Genomic DNA, 27,737 nt, shown 5'->3' on the forward strand with positions numbered 1-27,737 from the left:
GAACATTCCTGTTTTTATTACGTAGAGAACAATTAGTAATTATAGCCTCAAGCACCTAATTACTTGGGTTTGAGTTGTTTTGACTTTGGTCTTTCTCCAAGCAAATCTAAGGAGAAAATGGAAATGCATGAACCCTGTTTATAGTGACAGGATAAAAATCATGTCAGATAATTTGAAAAATATCCAGTTTATCTCAACTTGAATTTTTGTCTATAATTATGCATAGATCCTATAGTCAAACTACTTGATGATCTTTGAACAAGGTTAAGGGAAATTCCAATTAGCTAAACTTAATCCAAATGCTTGGGGTAAAGTGAGGTCCTAGGCTGTGAAGCATGGAGGCTAAATAAGAAGTGCTATAAGAAACAAGTTTCCTTCCCTCCCAGGATCAAAATAAGAATACCTATAAGGCACTCAGCAGTACTTAGGTAAACTAATATCTTTGATCAACAGTCAGTTACTCAACCTTCAAAGAAGCTGCTTTCCATTTTAATTCAGCATTTGAGTAGTAAGCCCTTAGTGAAAACATGACCAGAATCCTGCAATTTGTTTATTCTTGATGCTAGGACTTCTTCCAGCTTTGGCTCCTCAGGACTGCCTCACTGTCCTCACTGTCCTAGAGATAGAAGTAGTCCTTAAAGTCCTGACAGACTCTTACAACAGTATACCACCATCCCTGTTCAGTCAACTTTGACCTTTATTGAAAGCTCTTCTTTCTGCGCCATTGGAGGATTTGCTTTATCCTCTTGCTCCCCCATTTGCAGATCTGACCTGCCGCTTTAAACCCATTCTACCATTCACCTCCTACTCTGATATGCTGCCCTGGACCAGACCAGCTGGACTGTAACTTTCTCTTAAAATGAAGCATTTATGCAAGTGTGTCATTTATAAGGACTACATTGTGGTGAATTCTGAATAAAGCCAATCTAATTTCCTTTATTTAAATATAAATTTCTGTTAAAAATGTCAAGTGAAACTAAAAAAATCACATTTTTTCATATGTCAGTTCATGGCCACACACAGTACAAGTCTTGCGGTACATGTCATCTTCTAAGTTTTCTTCTGGTCCATACTCATGTTGATGAGCAGTCAATTCTCTTTTCCATACACTGCTTCTTACTGCCCGGCGCAATTCTTTAAAAAAAGCAAAATACAAAGTTTGTCAGCTGAACCCAAAAATAAATCCAATCAGACTTTCAGCCATGTCTGTGAATTTAAACCATATAGTTTAAATTTATGGCACATCAAAGTTGATTTCACAAACTTGGCAAGCTTTCTTACCTCCCTGCTTGGCTTGTGAAGTCAGTTGTTGGAGTAGTATGACATGAGAGATTGAGAAACAGGTATGTGGGACTAGGCGCAGTGGCACATATCTGTAAACCCAGTGGCTCAGAAGACTGAGGCAGGAGGATCTCAAATTCAAGGCCAGCCTCAGCAAAAGCAAGGAACTAAGCAACTCAGAGTGTGTTTCTAAATAAAATATAAAATAGGGCTGGAGATTGGCTCAGTGGTCAAGTGTCCCTGAATTCAATCCCTGGAACACCCCCTACCATCCCCCCAAAAAAGAAAAGAAAAACAGGTATGTGGTTAGAATTATAGCAAAAGAGAAACAGAAGTGACAGGAGATAGTGTTGACATCTGACTTTTTCCATGCCACAGCAGGAAAGGGGAATGTCTTTTAATCCAAGTTTACAAGTCAGGAACACTGCCTCTAAGAGACAAGACAAGTTTTTGCAAGAAAATTAGAAAGCCAAGAACAACCTAAAAATTAGAATCACAGAGTATAAATAGCAGGGGGAAAACTCCCTTTTTTTTTTTTTTTAACTTCATTTTATTTTGCAGGTGGGAAAACAGAGCAAAGATATATGTGAACCGAGGTTGTCTTATTCCAGTACTGATTTGTGCCACATCATACATTATGTTTAAGTCATTTTACCAAATGAGTGGGGGGGAGATGCTTTGAAAAGCAACTTAAGGCTATCACTTTTTTAGAAGTTCACATTGCAGATTACCTGAAGAAGAAACTTAGTACTCCACTTCAAATGTTTAAGTGGTAACTTCTATTTCTAATATAATGAATAAAAAGCAACGCTATACTTGTTGACATTTCTGTTCTCATCCAACCAGAGCTCATCAATGTCATTGACGGTGGTACTACCTATCTAAGAGTATGGGAGCTGTATTTTATAATTTCAGCCATAAAAAATATCCACCAATTATTCTCCTTTTCTTTAATCCATTATAGATCTGTGGTAAGTAGTACCAAAGTACTACTTGAATCTTTGTAATATCTGCTTTAATATGAGGGCTATATGCCAGGCACTGTTCTAAGTACTTTTAATGCATTTAATCCTCAAAATTATGAAAAAAAAAACAAGGCAGAGAGAAATTATAAATTGCCCAAGGCCAAACAGCCAGTTGCTGGCAAATTATGGCCTAGTGTGGGGTCCACATTCTTAACCAGACAGACACATTGTGTCTCCAGGCATGAGGCCCTGAGAAAGGTACATCACTTTCGTATTATCACTCGCCTAAAATGTTTTAATATTTTGGGTCCAACCAGCAAGAAATGACAAAACCCCAAGTGAGAAACTAAAAAGCCATGGCAGGAGAAGGGAAGAGACTTCTGACTTAGGAAGTGTTGATAATATAAAAGACAGGCTGTGAAAATCCAGAACAGGTTTAGAAAGACTTGGTAGCCAAAACCAGTATCGGATCTTAGAATGGACCCTGTAGAGCCAGTGAAAAAGACTAGGATGTAGATGGCAGTTTAGATAAATACTAACTCAATGCTGAGTCTACTCAAGTTAATGATGTTACATGGTGATGTTAAGAGAATACTTATGTTAGGAAATACTTAAGGGTCAAGAGTGGTGATATATATAATTTATTAAATGGTTCAGAAGAATATTCATTTGCATATAGAGGGGCGTGCAAATGACTGAATGGCACAGAGTATTAACAGATCAGCTGGGTAAGGGTGGTCTTTTGTTCTATTTCCCTAGCAACTTTCTGCGAGTTTGGAATTATTTCTAAATTAAAAGTTTAAAAAGACAGGTGCCACTTTGTAGAGGACTCCAACTGGCCAAATTTGGGACAGTTTGAGTATCAAATGAATAATGATGGGACTAAGTACAATACACTGATTTGAGAATAAGAACCCACGAGGCACTCCAACATGTTTTAAAGGGAGAGAGGAGTGTGATGGGGAGGTAGCTCAGTGGTAGAATACTTCCTAGTATCCCAAGGAAAAACATGACCTTTTTTTTTTCTCCTTTTTTTTTTAAAAAATGTTTTTAAAAAAACAGCCTGAGGAGCTTGGTGTGGGGCACAGGCCTGTAATCCCAGAAACCCCAGAAGCTGAGTCATTAGGACTGCAAGTTCAGGACCAGCCTCAGAAATTTAGTTGAGACCTTGTCTCAAAAACAAAAGTGGCTGGGGATATCTCTCAGTGATAGACTACCCCTGGGTCCAATCTAATACTGCAAAAAGAATTTTAAAAATAAAATGACTTTAGAGAGATGATTTTTTTTCCCAAAAAAGAGGCCAAATAATTGTAGAGGGAATGAAAGAAACAAAATTGCCATTTATATCTACATCAGTAATAACTGCCTCAGGCAAGACTCATCCCTGTATACTAAACATTGAGTAAAGCAGGAATGAAATTCAATGTCACATTCCTTATATTCAGTGACACAGGTCACGGGTTCCTGATAGTGGAATCTAGCAGACAGCCTTAACTGTCAAACTGACCCCTTCAAAGAGAACTGGAAGCATGTGTAAGCATGGGGTGACCAGGAGTGCTCCTGCTAGATCCACTCCACCTGAATCACATCAAGGAAATTGCAATCTAGGTGAAGGTACGTGGTGGACAAGAGCTGGCCTGACATTTTACAAGTGTCCGGGTATGAAAGATAAAAAGACTGAGGGACTACATCAAAATAATCCATTCAAATCCAATCCTATCCAAAGAAGGCATCATCCCTGAATGGCCCCTGGATCCAACAGCCAAAAAGTTACATTTTGAAACAGCTCAGGATCATTGAATGAGTATTATATACTAGATACAGCCTCACATTAGCATTACATTTCTTGAGTTTGTGATTATTTTTAGTTCCGGAGAAAAAACATTATTTTTTAGGAGAAACATGCTATAAAGGATTTATAAGAATCACAATGTCTGAAATTAACAAACTGTTCTGCAAAATGAGTATATATGAGAGTAAACTCAGCAAAATGTCAACACTTGGTAAATGAAAATTTTTTAGATTGTAAATTTCCTTCATTATTTCAACTTAGAAAAACAAAACTATCCATAGCTGAGACTAGGAAGAAGGTAGAAAAGTGGGAATAACAAGCCTTGGGGGAGCATTGGGAACAAAGGCAGAGCGACACCCTGCACAGCCTGAAAGCCAAAGTGAAGCCAGAGAACAAAACAGGCTGACACTGTGACAACCCCTAGTACTGTTGGCCCAGAGCTTCACAACACAGAGAGCTGCTACCTCTCCTGGAAATGGGTAAAAATGTCCAAGTCAACCAGTCGTGCTGATACCCGAGTAATTGCTTACATTATCTCCAAAGATTTCCCCCTAATCTTTGTTTCAATGAAAAATATAATACTACCCTAACACTTTCTAGTTTTAGATATCTTAATTTGCAAAGAGGCCATCTGTATACAAAGAAACCTGATACTGCTTATGAAGCAAACTAAGAAAAGAATTAGTTGAGAGACACCAGATACTTCTAATAGTGGATGGAGGGCAGGAAGTACTGAGTTAGGGTGCCTCTTGTTACCTGGAAGGAAGTTATCACAAGACGACAACATACGTAGCTTTGACCTTATTTTATCCTCCATCAACTAAAACCATTGCGTATAGGGCACTGTGTCCCTCAAGCTCCTCTGAGATAAACCCCAATAGTCATATGAATATAACCATAAGCCCCACATGTACAGCATCTATAACAGGGGCCTCAAAATGGAATTTTCTCACCCACCTCTTGGGGGGGAAATGCATAGTAACAATAAGACTAGTTCATTTCCTTTCTTTTAGTGGTGTATCCTCTACCAGTACTAAGAGGAGGCTGAGTATAACTGGAAAGCCTCACCTCTACCTTACTGCCGGAAAAGAGGCCTGCAGACAAAACGTTACACCAACTCCAACTTTCATCCAGTATGAAGGTCAACGCATACTGCATTTTAAAAAAATATTTTATTAGTTGTTGATGGATATTTATTTATTTATATGCAGTGCTGAGGATTGAACTCAGTGTCTCACACATGCCAGGCAAGTGCTCTACCACTGAGCCACAACCCTAGTCTCACATACTACATTTTTTGAAATCCAGTTAAGCTAAGCAACAGTGATGCCACCATTTCCACTTCTGCCTTCTTGGATCTAAGAGATCTATAATAAACCTTATCTTTCTCTACACATTATATTATTTTTACTTTTTTTTCCTATAACCAGCTGAATTCTCAAACTGCTAATGTCTAAGATCATACTCTAAAAGCAGATAAATATAATCTCTTATGTTCCTAAAAAGAAACTTTGTGCCTGCTGCTTTATTGATCAAAACAGAAGACCAAGAGGACTCAGGTTCTGATTTCAACTAAAGAACCTTTCTAACCTGATTTTATTCCTCTCCATTCTAAGCAAACTGCATGGTCAGCTCCTTGCTTTGACTTTGTGGTGCCTAGTCAGGAGGATGGGCACATAAACACCATCCTCTAGAAGGAAGAAACAAGAAGCCATAATTCAAGAAGGCTTCACCTCTGCACACGGACACCCAGAGGACAACTGAGTAATGTCCACAGCATGGAGAGAACTCATGTTCATGTGCAAAAATAAAAATCTTATTTGTAGAATCTTGGAAAAGACACCACTCATGTAACCACTTCAAAAAGCTTCCTCAAAAGGCACGTTTTACTCAAAACAAGAAATGAATGGAAATAAACCAATTTCAAGAGGTCCAAGTCTGTGAAAAACTTAAGGGAAAATTTGAACTCCTCAAAGATGAGGAAAATCCAGAGTAGTTTATCTGATGATTAACAGCAACTATTTACATTTCTTTAAAATACCAATGAAAATTGTGGAAACCTTTTTCAAAATTTCTGTTCACACTAGTATTTAAGTATATATGCTTGTTATCTTTTTATTTAAACTTTTTAGTCAAATTAAAGGAATTTAGTTTCCATTAGATAACATTTTGACCAAACCACAGAATTAGTATGTTAAAAAAAATTACAAATGACCCTCATTTTAAAAATATTTCATCAAGCCAGTATGATGGCACATGCCTGTAATCCTAACAACTTGGGTCACTTGAGCAGAAGGATCACAAGTTTGAGGACAGCCTGGGCAACTTAGCAAGATCCTGTTTCAAAAATTAGGAAAGGGCTGCGGCTGTAGCTCAGTAGAAGAATGTCCCCAAGTTCAATCCCCCATCAAAAAACTTAAATATTACATCACTATCGATAGAAGTTTCCAATGAATACCTTAGTTTTATCCATATATACCACTGTCTGCACCAAATACCATCTGGACAGTGGTTTAAGGAGGCAGCAGCGAGGGACAAGTTGTGATTTCAGGGAGTTGGATTAACAGAAACCCTGAGCTAGATGGTTAACCTCTATGTCCTCCTCTTTCATACCCTTTAATATGCCTTTTCATTACTTTGTCAGCAGCCCTCCTTATTGGAGGGCTGGAGTAGAACACATAAAAGATTACAAAAAGTCTCTCTGAGTCCTCTCAATTGGTCCTTGCTGCTATCTGAATATCATACTAATATTTAAGTGTATATGCTTAGTGCTGAGTGACTCATGGGAATGATTCCTCAATTAAATGCTCTTCTCTCAAATAATTTGCTGTAGAAAACCTGAGTACAAAGTCATAAAAGTGTGCTTATCTTCTATTCAGGAATTAATAAGTAACTAATTTACATAAAGATGAATATGAAGATGTTTTTCATGAGGTTATCTGTCTTAGTAAACTTCATGAATGTACAACTTTTTATAAAAAAATAAAATTTTAAGGGTCTATGCATAGAAAACAACTACATGGACATGAAAATAATGATTGTTTCTGGATAGCAGAATAGGATAGAAGTTCTCTGTAATTTTCTACTTTTTTGCATTGTTCTTGAATTTTACAATGAAAATGGTGGGGTGGGGATGGGAGACTCACGATGAGAAGAAATAAGGATTACATTCAATTTGGGGTTTTTGATTGTTTTTAAGACATCTGTGTTATCCCACTCACCCTCTAAAACCTTTGAAATTCTAAAAACAAGCAAAATTATTATGGCTAGCGCATTCATTTTAAATGGACCAATTTACTATACATATAACCCAAAATGTACACAAATTCGTGCCATCCACTTTATTTTATATTTTTAATATTTACTTTTTAGTTATAGTTGGACACAATACCTTTATTTTATTTATTTATTTGTATATGATGCTGAGGATTGAACCCACGGCCTCACACATGCTAGGCAAGCACTCTACCGCTGAGCCACAGCCCCCGCCCCAGACACACTTTAAACACCTGCATGAAGAACATTTGTGTGTGTGTGTTTATTTATTTATGGGTACCGGGGATTGAACTCAGGGGCACTTGACCACTGAGCCTCATCCCCAGCCCTATTCTGTATTTTATTTAGAGACAGGGTCTCACTGAGTTGCTTAGCACCTCACTTTTGCTGAGGCTGGCTTTGAACTTGTGATCCTCGAGCCTCAGCCTCCTAAGGCACTGAGATAACAGGCATGTGCCACTGCGCGAGGTGTGTGTTTATTAAATTCTCTTTTTTTTAGAGGAGAGAGAGAGAGAGAGAATTTTTAATATTTATTTCTTAGTTCTCGGCGGACACAACATCTTTGTTGGTATGTGGTGCTGAGGATCGAACCCGGGCCGAAAGCATGCCAGGCGAGCGCGCTACCACCTGAGCCACATTCCCAGCCCATTAAATTCTCTTTTTTAGAGATCCTGTTCTAGAGCAGGAAGAGCCTTCTATGCTCCCTCTATTATAATTTGGAGTTTCTCTCCAAACAAACTGAATAGAGAGCCACAAACACACAGCTGCATGATGAGGAAAGACTGTACAAATGATGACTTTCAGAACAGAAAGGCTGGTTACAGTCCTGACTCATTTAACAAGTCATTTCACCTTTCTGGGTCTTTTAGTCATATATAAAATAAAAAATGGTTAGATTAGCTGACATCCGAAAATTCCTTTTAACTGCGATGACTAAGATTTAGGGCACAATTTTTTCACTTTAAACAATCAGAGAGGTCTGTTGGTGAGCGTTTGTTTTTTAATACTGTTGATCATATTTAAGATTTAACTGACACCAAATTCTTGACCAGGGTACCATTCTCAATCTTAACACCATTCCTACATAAAATATGATTCATCTTAAAATGATGGCTTACATGCTTTTTGGAAATGCAGTTCTTTGAGGTTTAAACTGAGAACCTCAAACACCAATGTACTGAGGACAAACTTCCAAGTCATTTTTTTCAACCTCTAAAAAAACACTTTCCAATCTATTGGTGACATATCTTTAATAAGAAAGAATCCAGGTAAAGTAGTAAAACAATCCTTCATGATATAAAATGTAGCTACTTACCTTTTACTTTTTTATCAAACTTCTTTTGTTTCATTTTTTCTCTGTTTTCTTGTCTCACTTCCTTTGCTTCTTCTAGTGCTTCCTGACTACCCCAAACTTCAAGGGACCTCTTCACAATCTATAATACAGTCATCTGTAAGTTAGATGTGTGACTGAGAGTTGCAGGATATTATGCATTATAATTATCAAATCCATAGATACCAAAGAATGATCTAAATCAAGTACAAATGTTTTTTGAAATTTAAATGACTTTATTACCAATAAGAAACAACCCTAATAACACATCTCTCTAACCCTAGAAACCCTTAACAGATGTATCATGAATTAGATTATAGAGAGAATAGCTGTCCTCAGAAGGATATGTGGTCAGTGGGTTTGATGAATCTCAGCAAGCTCACCAAAGAAGTCTGTTAGCCATTTCAGACCTAAATCTGAGGTCATCTCCAAAAATCCAACCAAAGGAAATCACCAGTTACTACTATCCATCTCCTCCTAGCTCAATACTGGTTTCCATCCACTTGACTAACTTCTCATCTGCAGAATATGAATTTAAAAAAAAATTTGGTACCTATATGACCTAAAAAGTCTTCATTCTAGTTTTAAAACACGGGATTATATATTGGTACCAGGGACTGAACTCAGGGGCACTTGACCACTGGGCCACATCTCAACCCTATTTTGTATTTTATTTAGTGACAGGGTCTCGCTGAGTTCCTTAGCCCCTCACTTTTGCTAAGGCTGGCTCGTGATCCTCCTGCCTCAGCCTCCCGAACAGCTAGGATTATAGGCAAGCATCACTGCACCCAAATTCTGTTACATTTTTTTGAAGAATAGTCCCACATAGTAAGAATTATGCTCAGGATACTTCTCATAATGTATTATGGGTAATATCAATTAATGTAGCCAAATCCAAAATTTCTTATCCTTGAAGGGATATATTTCCATTTCATAAATGCTAAGACATCACATTTTCCACATTTTAACATCTCTGTAAATGCTACATCACCAGTGTATGTAATGGTCTTTAACAACAATGAATCAAAAGTGGATCAGATTGGGGCTGGGGTTGTGGCTCAGTGGCAGAGCACTTGCCTAGCATGTGTGAGGCACTAGGTTCTATTCTCAGCACTGCATATAAATAAATAAAAATAAAGGTCCATTGACAACTAAAAAATAAAAAGTGGATAAAGCCAGGCACAGTGGCACGTGCCTATAATCCCAGCAGTGGGAAGCTGAGGCAGGAGGATTACGAGTTCAATTCCAGCCTCAGCAAAAGCGGGGCACTTAGCTAAGCTAAGCAACTTGGTGAGACCCTGTCTCTAAATAAAATACATTAAAGGGCTGGGGATATGGCTCAGTGGTTGAGTGCCCTGAGTTCAATCCCCAGTATCCCCCACCAAAAAAAAAAAAAAGTGGATCAGAAGAACTGTACTCTGAATGTAAAGAAGAATATCTTTCTTTTGGTGGTGGTGGTGGGGATCAAACCCAGGGGTGCTTAACCACTGAGCCACATCCCCAGCCCTTTTTAGTTTTTATTTTGAAACAAGTTTTCACTAAGTTGCTTAGGGCCTCACTAAGTTGCTGAGACTGGCTTTGAACTTGTGATCCTCCTATCTCAGAGTGACTGGGATTAAAGGTGTACACCTTCATGCCCAACGGTTAGGAATGGCTATATAAATCATTTGTACTTACATTTTCCTTTTTACATATACACAAACATGATATATGACAAGAAAACTGTAATCTAATGGTACTATTTCAATAACTAAAAACTAAAAATACCAAGTGATAAGAATACCAGATTCAGTTTAATTACATTTTTTTTCATTTTTAATGTTATTATTTTAAAAATACATGGTGACTCTCCTAATTGTGTAAGTACAATGAAATTCAGTCTGTTTTGTTTCACAATGTGGTTTTTAAATTTTATTTAAAGATAGGGGAATTTATACTTTATTCCAATTTAAATTGTGCTCTGAAGCAGTATTTTCATATAATGGTACAAAGAGAATATTATTCAAGCATTCTGAAGCATATACAGGAGGCTGCTGTGACTCTAGGTAACTGGCCTAAGTGTCAGCAGCTTCAGCCACGAAGTAGATAACTCCATCAGCCTGAAACCTGCCTGTGGCAGAAGAGGCAAGCCGACTTTCTTTGAGATATACTGGAGGCACATGGAAGCTTGGCAGTACTCTAGGTGGTATCCCCAAGTACAAGTTAGAATTTAGGCCCAGTAGGGTGTTTCTGGGGATATGGAAATGAAGTGTGACCCCTTTTAAACTTTTTTAGTTTTAGAATCATACTCCTAACATCACCCACCAACAACGTATTTGTTCCAAAGTGCCACAGCAAAAAGCAAAGTAAGAAAACATTGTTATTAAATGTTATTACATGTTTATGTCAATGTGCAAAACAAGAAATCCTTTTCACTCTCTGTAAGCAAGAATGGAATTAATTACAACTAGTTTATTGTCAAAACTTCACCTAAATCAGTACTGAAAATTCACAAATATAATTCATTAGAGACCTGTAATTTTAAGTAGAGTTTCATATCACCCCACTGTGAATGATGAGGATTCTTCTTCACAATAAATTTAAGAGCTGGTTCTCTTTTTTCTAAATCACAGTCCTTCAGGAGGTATTCTTGTTTTGCTTCTGTTTTGGTAATAAGTTTGTGTTTCTCATCAGCATCTCTGAAAACAGATTAAACTCTATTATATAAATTAGTTATTTTAAGCAGAGGAGGTAGAGAGGGAAGATGGGAGGGGAGGGGAGGGGAGGGGGGATAGTAGGGGATAGGAAAGGTAGCAGAATACAACAGTCACTAATATGCCATTATGTAAAAACGTGAGTATGTAACAGAAGTGAGTCTGTATTATGTATTTGGGGAGTTCAAATCTCAATTGAGTCGAATGTATGAAAGATGATATGTCTTGAGCTCTGTAATGTTTTGAACAATCAATAAAAAAAAAAAAAACTAAAAAAAAAAAAATAAATAAATAAATTAGTTATTTTAAATAAATTAAGTTTTCAAATAGCCCAGTAACCAAGGGGTATGCACACCAAAAAAAGACATAAAACACTTGTTCCTGCCTGAAACCCCCACGTTCAAATTAGCAGCTTAAAAATTCTATCAGAAAAATACTTTATCTATTACTTGTTCTATTAGCAGCAGATCCATGTAATTTAACAATTTAAAAATTTCTTTAAAATCCCTCTTATTCTAGACAGGCCTTGAAATGACTTGTTAGAGAAAATGTAAATGAGAACAAGACTCAATGAGAAAGAAAATCTAAACTAAAAAAGGCCAAGATGGGCAAGAAATAAGAAAATATAGGGCTGGGAGTGTAGCGCAGTGGTAGAGTGCTTGTCTAGCATGTGGGAGGCCCTGGGTTTGATCCTCAGCACCACATAAAGATAAATAAATAAAGGTATTGTATCCATCTACAACTAAAAACATACATATATATTTAAAAAGAAAATATAAAATGCTAGGTCCTTTGCCCTCAATATAGCTGAATTTCCAGCTGGCTCTGAGCATTCTCAAAAGCAAGGCAAAAATAGAGACAGAGGCAATTACACAGTTCTTCTCATTCATTTGTTCTCCATCTACATGCCTGGTACATCTACATGCCTGGTACATGTTCAAAGAATACAGCCATGTTTTAATGAGAAATAAAGACTTGTTTAATGAGGCTTCCATTCTAGTTAGAAGACAATCAACAGATATAATGACAGGTGAAAGTGCTGTATGAATACAGATCACGGTGAAGGAACAGCAATGTTCAGGTAGGAGAGTAATCAGAGGCCACTGATGATGGGACACCAGCAGAGCCCTGATGAATTCAACAACCAGAGAAAACCTTCCTAGCAGACAGAAGCATGAGAGCAGAGTCTCAGGCAGGAGGGTACTATGCACTAGGAGCTCACAGGAACAGGCGCCTGTAACCACATGCTCAAAGTGATTGACTGTGAGGAGTGGTAAGAGGTAAAGCCAGACACACAGGGGCCTTGCAAGCAGTACCAAAGACAACGCTATTTTCTAGGGGTGCAAAAGTTGAGAGGCTGGGAAGAGACCAGTCAAAGACCACTGCAGAGTCCACGCAAGCACTGACAGTGGCCTAGACGAAGGCAGCAGTGACAGAGGTGAGAAGTGATGGATTCAGGATATGGTTTGAAGATACAGCCAAAAGGATTTGGAATTAAACAGGACAGTAGAGACATGCCAACGAATGAAGCTGACCTTTACCGAAAAGAGCAGATAGAGGTCAGGGAGGAGAGAGACCTAAGGTTCTAGCAAAGGATTCTATCAGAAAACCAATGTAGAATTAGGAATAACTTTAAGAAAGCTAGATACTTTATAAACAGAGGGAGAGGATACATAGATTCCTCCATACAAAACATAATCTTTATAGATGTTGAAAGGAAACAGAACTTTATGTTAAACAAAAGAATATTCTTTCCAGACTACTACACAATTCTCTTTATATATACATACATATACATACATACATACACAAAGATTGCTGAATTTATTGATTTACATATATCAATGCTAATATAATCATTGAAAGAGAGTTTCGAAGAAATATAATGTGCATAAAGCCATGATATTAACTCTAAAATAAATGTTGTTAATCATTCCCTATAGATAGCTACATTTTCTATTGAATAACAGAATAGAAAGCACAGTAAGACTGAAAAACTACTCAAATTGAAAATACCAAAACATTGTGACTTAAAATGTAATCAGGTATTATTTTTGTTGTTCTTTTTAGTTATATATGACCGTAGAATGTATTTTGACATACATATATGGAGTACAACTTCCCATTCTTCTGGTTGTACATGTTGTGGAATTACATTGGTCGTGTATTCATATATGAACATAGTATTCATAAATGAACATGTCTGATTTATTCTACTATCTTCCTATTCCCATTCCTCCTCCCTTCTCTTCATTTCCTTTTGTCTAATCTAAAGTACTTCTATTCTTCCCTACCCCTGATTATTTTGAAGTAGCATCCAAATATCAGACACAATTCTTTAAATTGATACAACAGTTGCTTCTGTTTTCTCATGGAAACAAAATTACATGTGGTACTTCAGTTCCCCAAAGCTACAGTGGCTTTTAAGTAAAGTGATGATAATACTAGACCTTCACCACTGGGTCAGCAGGAAATGGGTTTATAATTGATGGTCCCATCTGGAATGCCAGACAGAACATGACCAGCTACATATGTACCACAAACCAAGGCCATCATCTCCCACCCTCCATGCACTGAGGATTCCACTCAGCAACAAGTCAGCCATGGGGGCTCCAATATCTGTAGCGGGGACCCCCCCAGGGCGGGTCCTCTAGCTGGGAGATGATCTAGGGCTATAGGTACAAAGCTGGATCAGGGAAAGGTAAGAGCCAGAGAGTCCACGACAGGACTTTCCATGTGTGAGAGCCTTCAACATGGGAGCAGCTAAGTCAAGACAGGAAGAGCTTGTGGCATAAGAAGCATGGGGTGCTGAGAAAAGAAGATGGAGGCTAGGAGAAGAAAAAGAACGATTGAGGAATGTGATTCTCCCTTGTCTGTTCTCTTCACGAGAGGAGCAAAAGATGAATAAAAAGAGGTTTTCTGAGCCACTCTCCTCTCATAGCCCTCTGACCAAGGTAACTACACACTGGGCTAAGTAAGAAATAAGTAAGAAACAAGGATGCTTGGGGCTGGGTGAAGACAAGGGTTAGGAACCCGCTAGTAAGAGAAAGGGAAGCGGGGACCAGGACAACAGAAAGGAAATTTCCATGACACAACTAGGCTCACATCATAAGCTTTGATCAACACAGACTTCCTATACTTCTTTGGCAAAATGAAAACCATAGAAATTTTAGGGCCCCCAAAATAAAAATCATAATTACTAAGAAAAATTTCAAATCCAAACATATAACCATTATTTTTCCCTAAACCTATACATAGACGTGAAATTACTTAGCAATTAAGAACATGAAAAAGTACCTGCAGTTATCACAAGTTGCCAAATCAAAGTGTTTCATAAGATAAGAATCCATAAATTCTTTCCCACATTCTTCACATATTACATAATCAAATTCCATAACAGGTCCTAAAGAAAGGAAGATGAATTCCTGTAAGTTTCCTTTCTTGTGAATTTGAACAATAAATTTTCCTCTATTTTAATAGCTTATCATGTATTTTATGCCTGACATAAATACCTTTAAATAAGAGACAAAATAAAACTTTGATTAAATAATTTTATGTTTATTTAAAAAAAAAGAAACAAAATAATATGGTAGTGTAGTCTATTAATCCAACAGTATTTCAGTTTGGGTTTTTTTTTTTTTTTTTTTTTGGTACTGGGGATTGAACTCAGGGGCACTCGACCACTGAGTTACAGTCCCAGCCTATTTTGTATTTTATTTAGAGACAGTCTCACTGAGTTGCTTAGCACCTCATTTTTGCTGAGGTTGGCTTTAAATTCGTGGACCTCCTGCCTCAGTCTCCCTGAACCATTGGGATTACAAGTGTGAGCCACCACACCCAGCTCAGCAAGTATTTCTGGATCCCAACCATATGTACGATACTTGTATTAGTGTTAGGTTGCTGCGCTAAGAAATTATCACAAATTGAATAGCTTAGAAGAACACAAGTCTATCATTTTACAGATCTATACTTTTACTAAAGTAATTTATGGATTCTGACAGGGCTCAGTGGGCCAAAATCAACGTTCTATAGGGCTGAACTCCTCTCTGGAGGCTCTAGGGGAGAAACTCCCAGCTCCTAAGAGGGCAGCTGCATTCCCTGACTCAAGACCCCTTCCTCTGCCTCACATCAAGACAGAGGATCTCACATGGCATCATTTGGTCTTTCTGTGACCACATGCCCTTAGCAAGACCTGGGATTACAAAGAGCCTGCCTACTATCCAGGATAATCCCCAACCTCAAGGCCTTTAACTTGAAACATTTCTGTAAAGTCCCTTTTGCTTGGTGAAGTCACATATTCACAGTCTCCAGGGCAATTGGAGCATGGACATCTTCAGGAGCCATTATTCTGTCTGTACTGTTCAAAGTACAAAGCAGATTAGTCCCAAAATAGGAGGGAGAGGAAGGTACACACAGGGGTGGCACCAACATATAACATGGCTTAGAGCAATAAAGAGCAAGGGAACAACAGAAGACTGTCAGTACAGAATTCGTTTCTAAATGGAAAAATTATTTTTCTCTCCATTTCACCCCTATCAACTGAACAAACAGCTCTCTCTTTAGCTGTCTCAACTATTAGATTATAAACTCCTTGAGGGAAGAGATCCTATTTAATGAAGCATCCTCAACACCCAGCACAGAAACTTCTCTAGGTAGAGAAAAGCTAATTTTTTTTTTCTTACTTTGGTGTTTACACTGTCTCAGAATTAGCCAGTACCTCCTGTGTCCCTGTAACACACCTTCATCATTTTTGAACGCTTAACATATTTTCTGGCATTATTCTTGTAATGGTCCAAACTCATCTTGTAGCCATGTGCCCAAGCCCAGAATCAGCTTTTTCTCTGAATGTCTTGACTCTTTAATGGGAAATTAAGAAATATAATGTGCTTAAAACCATGATATTAATTCTTAGTGTCCAAGATCTGAACACCAGGTGTGTTCACTGATTCTGGGGTCTCTTTGGTCCAAGGCCCTTTGTGTGGACAGAGCTAGAAAATATACACATGTATAAACACAAACATACACATACACTTATGCATGCACAGACGCACACACAGAAATATTCACTGGTATGACAGTTTTCATCCACCTATAGGATTTGTTCTTCCCATCTCCCATTCTATATTTGTATAATTCTTCCACAGTGAAAATTCTGACTCCCAAAAACATCAAAACATTTATTTATCTGCTTGAGCCTATCATACTTTTAAAATACTTCCCCCATATCACTCTATAATATGAGCTCAGAAGTTCTGTGGTTTCCCCTGCTCCCATTCCACCCTCACAAACTAAGAACATATAGTCAGATACTGTTTACAAATGACTTGGACTCGTTCTTTCTGCCTGCCCTTCCCCTGCAGCATGGTCATGTTATTCATTTGGAAAAAGAGTTAAGTAGGTCTGTTTATTTGCTTTTAGTTTTATTTTGTTGACTCTTTCTATCCTTAATAGCTTAATCTTCTTTATTATTATTATTATTGGTATTAGGGGATTGAACCTAAGGGAACTTAACCACTGACCCACATTCCCAGCCTTTTTCAATTTTTTATTTTGAGACAGGGTCTTATTAAGTTGCTTAGGGCCTTGCTAAGTTGCTAAGGCTAGCCTCAAACTTGTCATCCTCCTGCCTTTGCCTCATGAGTCACCAGAATTACAGACATGTGCCATGATGCCCAGCTTAACTTAAAAAAAAAAAAAAGTCAAAACTTTTCAGAAATATAACTTCTTCAGTCATTCTCTTGCTATGAATCAGAGATCTGTACAAAATTTCACCTTCAAATATATACACTATAGCAATAATTATTAGAATAGAGAAAACAATAAACAAAATGGGCTGAATTTAAATGAATCATCATACTGCCATAAAATGGAATATTATTTAGCCACTGAAAAGCAAGCTCTTTAAAAATATTTTAAAATGAGAAAATACTCTCAACATTTTTATAAAAGACAAATACTGGACTGGGGATGCAGCTCAGTGGTAGAGCACTTTCCTAGCATGCATGATGACCTGAGTTCAATGCCAAGCACCCCCCCAAAAAAGAAAAATATTACATTCTCATTCACATATCAAAAACAGTCTCAAAGAAAATATATCAAAATGACTGCATAGGTAGTTAGTGTTTAATGGGTACAGAATTACATTTGGGGATGATAAAAAAAAATTCTGGAGATGGATGGTAACAATGGTCATACAACATCATGAATGGAGTTAATGCCACTGAAGGTATAGACTTTTAAAATGGTTAAAATGGTATAATTTTATCTTACATATATATATTTTATCACAAAGTTTAAAAATAAATACTTTTTAAAAAAGATAACATGAACAGTGAATGACCTATACACTTTTCTCCCCACAGTGGTGGGGTGCATTCCCCGACGGGGATTTCATCTTCTAGACTGAGGTTGTGGCCCCTGGGTCAGCAGCAGCATCTCCTCAGAACTGGATAGAAACTGATTCTCAGGCCCAATCTCAGACCTACTAACTCAAAAGAAATTCTAGAGATGGCCCAACAATCATTTTAACAAACCCTTTCTGAGGATTCTGAGGATCTATCTTCTAGATCCTAAAAGTATCAAACTTTGCTTTATAGACAGCAAGACTTCATGACCAAAATAAGCTGACTTTTCTCTATGCTAAAGAAACAGACTATCTTTCAAAATTAACAACAATAAAAATGGTAGAACATTAACTGCTCTTCTCCCTCTACCCATGTTGGTCAGTCCCTGTGCATGAGCATCTGGCCACAGGGGCAAATGGGGCCAAAATGCCACTCATGACCACTTGTTAAGCCATGAGCCCAGCACCAGGCTATGGTGGTCCATGGAAAGGGGAGCTTTTTCTAATTTGTCACTCAAAAGGGACACCATTCTAACTGGCACTAATTCACTACCAGAGTCCTTTGTGCCAGCAGCATGATATCGGTGCATGAATAACAGCAATGCTTAATGCCACATGCATATCCTAGTCAAGCAACAAGACGCTGTAGTAGGTTCTCAGTAAATATTCACAGCCTGTTAAATGAAAGCACAGGCTTTATAACCCACGGTGGACTCAGGAATCTATAAAAACAGTTATAATGAGTTCATATCCACAAAATCATGAAGTCCCTGAATTTAATGTGTTCCCTCCTAAGGCAGGACTGCTTCTCTACAATATTGTGGTCTTGGTCAAATTTTTCAATCTCTGAATCCCTCTAAAGCTTCACTATTAGGAGGCAGCAATCCACATGGCTAGGATGTTTCTCCATTTCAGGTCACTGTGAAACCCACAGGATACATATACCAACACTCGGTAAGCACCAACTGCTAACTACACCTAAGCTGCACCTTTAATTTACTGAACTGAAGTCTCCTTCTCCATAATTGTCCAGCCACTGTTTAAAGTTCTGTCTTCCAAAAACAAACCCCACAGTAAGTATAACCTCTGTGTCCCAAGAGTATTGCAAGAAGAACGAAGTATTCTCCAAGTTAAACCTAACCAGTTTTGACAAGTGTTCCTCATATGTCTATTTCAAGATTTCCATTCCAGTCACCTTACTTCAGACACTATGCACTTGCCTATATCCTGCCTAAAATAACAGACCCAAAATAAACACAAACATTTTAACCCTTTAAGCCTCAGCTCCTGAAAATAACAATTTAGACACACATGGAATAGGACAGGGTTACTACCGTCTATCTTTGTGAATAAACATTTCTGTTGCTTTAGCTGAAGATGGACTAGTTCTCTCAAGCCTCTATATTACACTATTAGCTATCAAATTGAGATCAATAAAATTTCTTACCTGTTTCAGAGTTTGAAAGTATTTCTCACCCTAAGAATATGTGTATATATAACTGATATATCAAAGCACTGACTTTAGGAGTAGATTTATATCTTTCTATCTGAGATCTTCCTCTACTTTGTAAATTGTTTTTTCTCTCCAAATATACATAAAAGAATATCCTAAATTTTATCTCTGTGTTCTGGATCCACATTGCAGCCTATCAAGACTTTTTATTGAGACTGGGTTTCACTGTATTTATTGTCCAGGCCGGTTTTTGAACTAGTCTTGTGCTCAAGAGTAATCCTTCTGCCTCGGCCTCCTGAGTAGCTGGGACTATAGGCACTTCACTGTGTCCAGCTTATCAAGATAATTTTGAGTATTAATTTTATCTGTCAACATATTGCCTGTAGCTGCCTATTATATAACAATAAAGAATATCAACCCCTATGTACTCAAACCACAAGTTAAATAATAATTTTCAACATATAAGTGTTTCTTTGATTTTTAAAACTGCCAAACATTATCACTCTTATAAATTGCTCACTGATCAAAACAAATGTGGTGTTATTTGACATCAATATGCAAAGAACTATGCACGTTACTCAAAATAACTAATCTAGATTTTTTTCTGCAAAACTCATACTTTACCTGGTTGATGAACAATGTTTCCAATTTTATGTTCTTCTTCTACTTCCTCTTCTAAAATAAAGCCTCCTTTTGTGTCAATTATTTTGGGGGCTGCTTTTACATTAGCCACACCTACAAAAAGAAAATAAAAGTGGTTATCAATTGAATTAGGTAAACCATATGTTCCTTGTACACAAACAGAAATTTTCTTTAAATTTAATATTCTCAAACAATACATAAATGTGGTGATCACTTCTATTCAAATCTGTACTGAAGGTCCCAGCTAGTGTACTACGGTAAGAAAACCAAAAAGGCATAAAGGTTGAAAAGAATGAAGTACAACTGTACTTATTTGCAGATGATGTGATTATACATATAAAATATCCACAAGAATATCAATTAGAATTAAGAAATAACAATAATCTAAGAAGAAATGTATAAAACCTCTAAACTGAAAACTACAAAACACTAAGAGAAATCAAAGACAATCTAAATAAATAGAGAAATAGACCACATATGGATCGTGGTATATTGTAAAAATGTCAATTCTCCCATTAATCTACAGGGCCACAGTGCTCAGGTCACTGTGGGATATGTACATCAGTGGGATATGTACAAGGGTGCTGATAATCTCACTCTAACAGTTATATGTGAATAGAAAAACCCTAAAGTAGATAAGAGAACCTTGAGAAACAAAATTGGAGGATTTTTACACCTTCATTAATTATGACACTAAGGTATTGCCACAAAGATAAATAGGTCAATGGAAAGAAGAGAGAGACCTGAAATAGACCTATACAAACTTGGTTATTTAATTTATGACGAAGGTTCTTAGTGGGAAGAGGATAATCTTTTCAATAAATGTTGCTGGGGTTTATGACAAAAGTGCCACTGCAGTGCAGTCACGAAAAGATGCTCTTTCAAAGAATGAACTTTGACCCTATTTCAAACAATACACATTTTAAGAACTTTAAAATTAATTGTAGTAATAAATATGAAAGGTAAAACAATAAAACCCTATAAGAACAACTTCATGAACTCAAGGTAGCTAAAAGCTTCTTAAACAGAACACAAAAAGACTAATCATAAGAGAAAAACTGTTAAACTGGACTCAATTAATTAAGAACTTCCATATATTATGACACTATTATGAGAGTGACAGACAGAAAGCAAAATGAAAAATATGACACGCAGTATGTCTAGCTCACAAAGGCTGCACATCCAGAATATATAATGAAATCCTAGAAATCAGCAGAAGACAAATAACACAATTTAAAAAAATAAGCAAAAGACCTAAATAAACACATCACAAACAAGGAATGGCCACTAATGGAAAGGTCTTCATCATCATTATTCACCAGGAAAATGTAAATTAAAATCATAATTAGGGGCTGGGATTGTGGCTCAGCAGTAGAGTACGTGCCTAGCAAGGGCGGGACCCGGGTTCAATCCTCAGCACCACATAAAAATAAAGGCATTGTGTTGTGTCCATCTACACCTAAAAAAATAAATATTTTAAAAAAACATAATGAAATATCACTGCACTCTCTCTAGATCTCTAGAATGTCAAAAATGATCAGTTTCTTTCTTTCTTTTTTTTTTGGGGGGGTACCAGAGATTGAACCCAGGGGTGCTTAACAACTGAGCCATATCCCCAGAACTTTTTATTTTTTATTTTGAGACGGAGTCTCTCTAAGTTGCTGAAGGCATCACTAAATTGCTGAGGCTGGCTTTGAATGTGCAATCCTCCTGACTCAGTCTCCCAAGCCACTGAGATTACAGGTGTGTGCCAACATACCCAGCAGAATGTCTAAAATGAAGACTGACAATACCAAATAGTGAGGATGTGGAAGTGCTAGACTGTCATACTCATATCATTGCTGGTGAGATTATAAACTGATAAAAATCACTATTTGGCAATATCTGCTAAAACTGAATATATATCTTCCTTTAACCCAGCAATTCCATCTCTAGGCATATGTATAATAGAAATTAGTTCTTAAGTCCACTAAAAGACAAATACAAGATGGTTCTCAAGAGGATTTATTCCTTATAGCCCCAAACTGGGGAAAAAAATCCATTAAAAGGAAAAATGGGAAAACTGTGGCATACAAAAGAATGTCATACAACATATAAATGAACAAACTAATAACAATGCAACAAAATGAATGACTCTCTCAGATGTTATGTTAAGCAAATGAAGCCACTGTATGATTCCACTTAAATTAAGTTCAAAAATAGAAAATGCCAAACAAATCAACAAAACAATAGTTACTTCAGAGGGAGGGGTCTGACACTGACTAGGAATGAACAACAGGGAAACTTCTAAGGTTCTGGAAGCGTCTTGAACTTTATCACTGTAGTTGAAGCCTCTTGGGTCTTTGTGTGCATGTAAACCCCATCATTATGGGGTTTACATGCACACATATCCAGGTAAAATTCGGAGGACAGCATTTTACATATTAATGAACTACACCTCAATTTTTTAAAAAAGTCAAATTTAACATGTATGCTTAAGTCACTTGCCTTGTCTGGTCTCAATTTCTCCTTCTATTAAATGAAAAGATTAGATTATAATAAGCCTGTTGCTACTGTCAATAGCAATTCTCACTATACAACATATTAGACTGAGTGCCTTTATATCTGACATTCTGACAAACAGTAAACATCTGAGTATCCACTGGATGAACACACAGGAATAAATGTTCCTAAGTGTATTATTTTTATTTCATGAATACTGTAGCAAGTGAATTGAATGACCACAAGGGCAATGTGAATCAAGAGAGGAAACTGGAGCCGAGCATGGTGGCACATGCCTATAATCCCAGTAGCTCAGGAGCCTAAGGCAGGAGAATCACAAGTTCAAAGCCAGCCTCAGCAACTTAGTGAGGCCCTAGGCAACATACAGAGACCCTGTCTCAAAATAAAACATAAAAAGGACAAAGCAGACTGGGGATGTGACTCAGTGGTTAAGTACCCCAGCTTCAATCCCCAGTACCAAAAAAAAATTTAAAAATACGGGGAGTTGGAGTAGTTGATGTCCTGACTTCAGCAGGATTCTACACAAGGCTGAATTCATGCCCAAAATGAAGACCAGTCTCTGCTGCTACCCTTGCACCTTCCCAAGACTCCAAGCACCACTTTAGCACCACAGCCTAAGCAAGTGCTCCTCAATCTTTTTCAGAGCATGTCACAGAAAATAAAAATTGTTTTATGCATTGAAATAAAATTACAGCAAAGATAAAAGTCTCAGCACCTGCATACTCTGGGTTGCATCCGCTGCTACGACACAAGTCAGCTCTGGGGTAACTACCTGAGAAATCTTCGTATGATTTCATTCTACCTTGCTTTCCATGATCAGAAGTTTAATATCAGTTTTTGCTCTCTACTTATACCTGGTTTCATAGCCATGTAGAAACCTTTAGGAAATCATGGATATGAATTAATTAATCAGTGCAAATAAACTTTTATCAGTGATGTAAAACTGACTCTTAGAGACTTAAATAGGACTTTGGAAAGCATCTAACATAACTCAATTGCTTTTTAGAGGAGGAAGGCCCAGGATCACTCATTGCCTACAACAAATCCACCAGAGCTCAGAGATCTCTCTGAGCTCCCAGGCGCATCTGAGGTTTACTAGAAATGGGATAAACACCACAACACAACATTTCTGATATAAGATGTGTGGTTTCCACACACACCCAGCAATTTTCTGTTGAAAACCAACTGGGTATCCTAGAACTCAACTCAATTCTGACACTATCTATCTAGAGTCAAATCCTACAAGATGAGGGCTCAGTCTCCAAGATTTTCTCTCTTCAGATACCAAATGCAAGCTCCAAGTGCTTCTGACCAACTGGCTATATATCAGGATTTCTACAACCCTTTCCTTGGATTAAAATTAATTTGCTACAGCAACTCACAGAGGAAAAAAAAATCACTCTGATTATGTTTACCTATATGTGTATGTATTTAGAGACAGGATTTGGCTAGGTCACCCAGCTGACCCTGAGCTTGGGAACCTCTTGCATCAGCCTTCCAAGTAGCTGGGATTAAAGGCATGAACCACCACGCTCAGATTTACCCTTTTATAACAAAACATATTTTAAAGAATACAAACAAACAACCAGATAAAAAGTTACACTAGGCTAAGGGTGAGGTGTAAAGAGTCCTGAGTAAGCACAGGAGCTTCCTTCCTTGTGAAGCTGCACTCCCAGTACCCCAAATCCTAGACTCTAAGAGGTTTAGGCAGATATTTAGGAAAAAAAAATATTCTGCAAATAATTTGTCACACTAAGCCACCATTTAGAGAACAGTGGGAACACACCATAATCTAACCTTCACAAGGTCTTTCTAAGGACAGATGTATATCTCGGGCCTGCTCTGTTAATCTGTTTCTGCACAAGAGACTCATGAAGACAGATGGACAGCATCTTTGACAGCATATAAAAAAAAGTGATAGTAATAATAATACCATATTTACTAAAAGTCTTCTAACTTTACTAAACACTGTCAAAATGACTTTAAGAGGATTATTTTAACCAGAACTAACAGTAAGCAAACAGGATAAACCTAATTGGGGAAATGTCTATTTAAGAACTGCCTTTAGGGTTTCAAGAGGTAGGAGAAACTTGAAAAGAAGTGATTCACTGTAACAGCAAACAAACTGATATGGAAAATTGCAAAACACATAATAATGAAGAGTTAAAATTCTCAAGTACAATTTCTCTCAAGTGCAAAAACCTTTCTAGAACTCAGGATGGTGAGCAAAATGGGGGTGGGGCATTCAAACAGGATATACAGACTCGTTTGCTCCCAAGAGTGCCAAGGCCTTACCAGTTGGACCTACCTAACACTGCGATAGCCAACCTTGCCTCCTTTATATTATTTTCTAGTTTCTTTTATGATCTGGACCTACTTAGAATTGGAATTCCTTACTTTCTCTACACACTCTGTCAGGCTGTTGAAAGTTGGAGAGAACCTGTACAAGTTCAGCTATTATCAGGAATTGAAAGGGATATACTTTCAAGCTACTTACCAGGAATTGGAAGGGATATACTTTCAAGGTACTTATCTGCCAATGTCTATGTGCCCATCTGGAAAATGGGAGAACAACTGTGGGTATACATAACTCTCAAGGTCTGCAATTATGAAAAGCCCTTTACACATTACAAAGTGTTACACAAATATATGGATTTTCAAATGGCTTGGAAAACTTCTCTAACCTGCTTTAGTTACAAGCAGATTCTCCACCTGCACACAGTCAAGGAGGAGTGTTTCTGGTCAGTAACAAAAGCTAATTCAACAATAACTCTAAAAACATTTTTAAATTATACACTCCTGTAAAACATAAGGGTTATTGTTTAATAGGAGTCATTGCAAGGACCACTTTGTTGTGGAAGGAGGAAATGTAACAGACACAAGGCATTCTCACATTTCACCCAGTCAAGAAAGACCTAAGCCTCAATTAGTATCATGCTTGTGTTAGGGGATTGGGGCAGAAAGTATCAAACCCAAGACCCAAGAGGCTTCAACTACAGTGATAAAGAAATCACATGAGGGCTCGGGATGTGGCTCAAGTGGCAGTGCGCTTGCCTGGCATGCGTGAGGCACTGGGTTCGATCCTTAGCACCACATAAAAATAAAATGAAGATATTGTGTCCATCTAAAAATAAAAAATAAAAATATTTTTTAAAAAAGAAATCACATGAGCTGAGGGTTCCAGGCACAAGCAACAGAAGACAAAACATGTGTGCTGGAAAGGTAAGGAGCTACACTACTGACAGGGTGAAAAAAAGAAGACTGGGGAAATATACAGGAGTCAGGTGATGATAAAGAACTTAGGGTTTGTTGTGGGGCAACAGAAAACTTCGGCAAGGCTTTAAATATGAAAAAAAAAGATTTGTAGGTTAGATAGATGACATTCAAAGATAGGGGGAACTAGAAGATTACTGCAGTAATCAAATAAAACATGATATAGAACACGGACAGAAAAGATTGAGGGATTTTTGAATTAATTACTTTGAAGAGCAACATCAGCATCTAGAAATATAACTGATAGATAAAAAGCATGAAGGGCAGCCAGGGGCTGCTGTAAGAAAAGGGACAGATGAAACCTAGCTCCCACAAAAGTAACAATCTTTCTTCCTAGAGATAAGATAGATGACTAATAAAGTAGAAGTAATGGTGGGCAAAGAAAAGCCCTGAATTCAGTGTCAGATGACCTAAGTTCTACTCTGATAAGCCTGTGCACTTGAATCTGAGTGAATCCCTTTCCTTTCCTGGTCTCAATCATCGCTTCTGTAAAATATGCACATCAAACCCTGCCATTTTTCTTTTCCAGGTCGGCTGTGAGGCTCCAACTAGGCAATCTGACAAGTGTGCAGCACTGCAGGTGTTACTCTGTTAGCCCCATGAAGGCAGTGGCTCAGCTGTTTACTGTCTTGGAACTCCATGAAAATGAGGGTCACTCAGTCGCTTTTGGTTGGATGCATGAACAAGGTGCAGGCGCAGGCTTATTATTTAAAAGGGTTACAGCTCTAAAAACTTTATGCAAGGGCCACCCTGTGGCTGGTGAAAGCGCAGCAGGCAGAGGACAACTGAGGCACAGACAGGTACTGGATGGCACCTCCCGGCGGGGGCGGCATCCGCGAAGGAAAGACCGAAGCTGGGCAGCCGAGGCGCAGGGAGAAAGCCCAGGACCGCGGGATCGCTCTGTGGAAGGGCAGGACGATTCCACAGGGCGGATTCCTGCCGGGACTGCAGGAGGATCTGCGCGCAGACGTGAGCGGAGTGGACACGACTCGGCCGCGCGAGCCCGTCTGGGGACCAGGGAGACCGAGAAAGGAGAGGAGCAGGAGGAAGGGGAAGGCGCCGCCAGGGCCCGAACCTCCAGTGGCCGCAGCCGCCGTCGCCGGGTAGGGCCGGGCTGCCAGCCGGGCCTGACGCAGCATCAGCGCCCGCTGCCGCTTCCGCTCGATGCTCGCCCGCACCGAGGCAGGCAGCTCCCCCGGCTGCTCCGAAGCCGCCAGCTCCGGCGAAACACTCTCCGCTGCCGCCATCTCCGTCCAGCTCGGAAGAAAGCGGCCCGGCCCCGCGCTTGCGCATTGCGTACGGAAGAGTGCCCACGGTCGGCTGCGACGCCGCCACCACTTTCATGTCCCTCGACCGAGGGTGCCGCAGGAAGGAGGGCGCCTGCGCAGTTCAGGGGGCGGGGCTCAAGGGCGGGGCTCAAGGGCGGGGCAGTGGGTGGGGTCTGGGCATGCGCGGAAGTCGGGACTAGGTACCTGCCCGCCGGGACCTGCTAGACTGGATGTGGGCGTCCTCAAAGTCGGAGTTTCGCCTGGAGATTCAGAATGTGGGCTTTGCACGCACACCCAAAAGGTTAAGTCCCAGCACTGACACAACCTGTGGTTAATGATTATGGAACCATTTCCAGGGTCGTGGGGAAAATTAGAGGGCAGCACAATGGCTGGGACATGGAAAGCTTCAAACAGTGATAGCGGTTGATAGGAATGGAACCATTCCCAGAGACCGGTGGGTGAGTGATGGAACTCTATGTTGGACCCATGGCCTTATGTCTGAGATGAGAAGACATGATTCAGGTTTTCACTTGTTGTGTGACGTCAGCAAATGCAGTACCTGGTACCAAGGCTGGTATGCAGGAGGTAGGCTATCTTTTCTGTGATTTTTTTCCTCTGTGTGGATGAGCTGGATGACCAGATAGACAGTAGGTTTGGACTGGGGCCAAATATACTGACTTTCCCAAAGTGTGGTAAGTGGAACAAAAGAAACACAAGCTGCTTTTTCAAGAATTTTGCTTTTTTCTTTTGACATGAAATTTAGTTAAAACCAGAAAAGATTATGTTCTAATCACTGCATACATCATTTAAGGCTAGTTTTTAGAGAGACCAATCTGACACACTGAGATTTTTCAACTGACACCCAAGGGTTAGAGTTTGAGAAGTCCAGCTGTTGTGATCAACTGCCATGTATATTATT

The 27,737-nt window shown here is 38.6% G+C and overlaps 1 protein-coding gene across 1 annotated transcript; it reads right to left on the reverse strand.

Moving 5' to 3' along the window:
• Nucleotides 1-916: 916 nt before the first annotated feature.
• Xpa (XPA, DNA damage recognition and repair factor) lies at nucleotides 917-26,932 on the reverse strand. The gene is made up of 6 exons (XM_005326308.5): nucleotides 26,626-26,932; nucleotides 19,758-19,868; nucleotides 14,635-14,740; nucleotides 11,157-11,322; nucleotides 8,630-8,747; nucleotides 917-1,134 (listed from the first exon to the last, which is right to left on the reverse strand). Exons 1-6 carry the CDS (start codon nucleotides 26,795-26,797, stop codon nucleotides 986-988), a joined length of 822 nt encoding a protein of 273 aa, XP_005326365.1. The 5' UTR covers nucleotides 26,798-26,932; the 3' UTR covers nucleotides 917-985.
• Between the last annotated feature and the right edge of the window lie 805 nt (nucleotides 26,933-27,737).

Source organism: Ictidomys tridecemlineatus, chromosome 4 (assembly GCF_052094955.1).
Source record: "Ictidomys tridecemlineatus isolate mIctTri1 chromosome 4, mIctTri1.hap1, whole genome shotgun sequence".
Lineage (NCBI taxonomy): Eukaryota > Metazoa > Chordata > Mammalia > Rodentia > Sciuridae > Ictidomys > Ictidomys tridecemlineatus.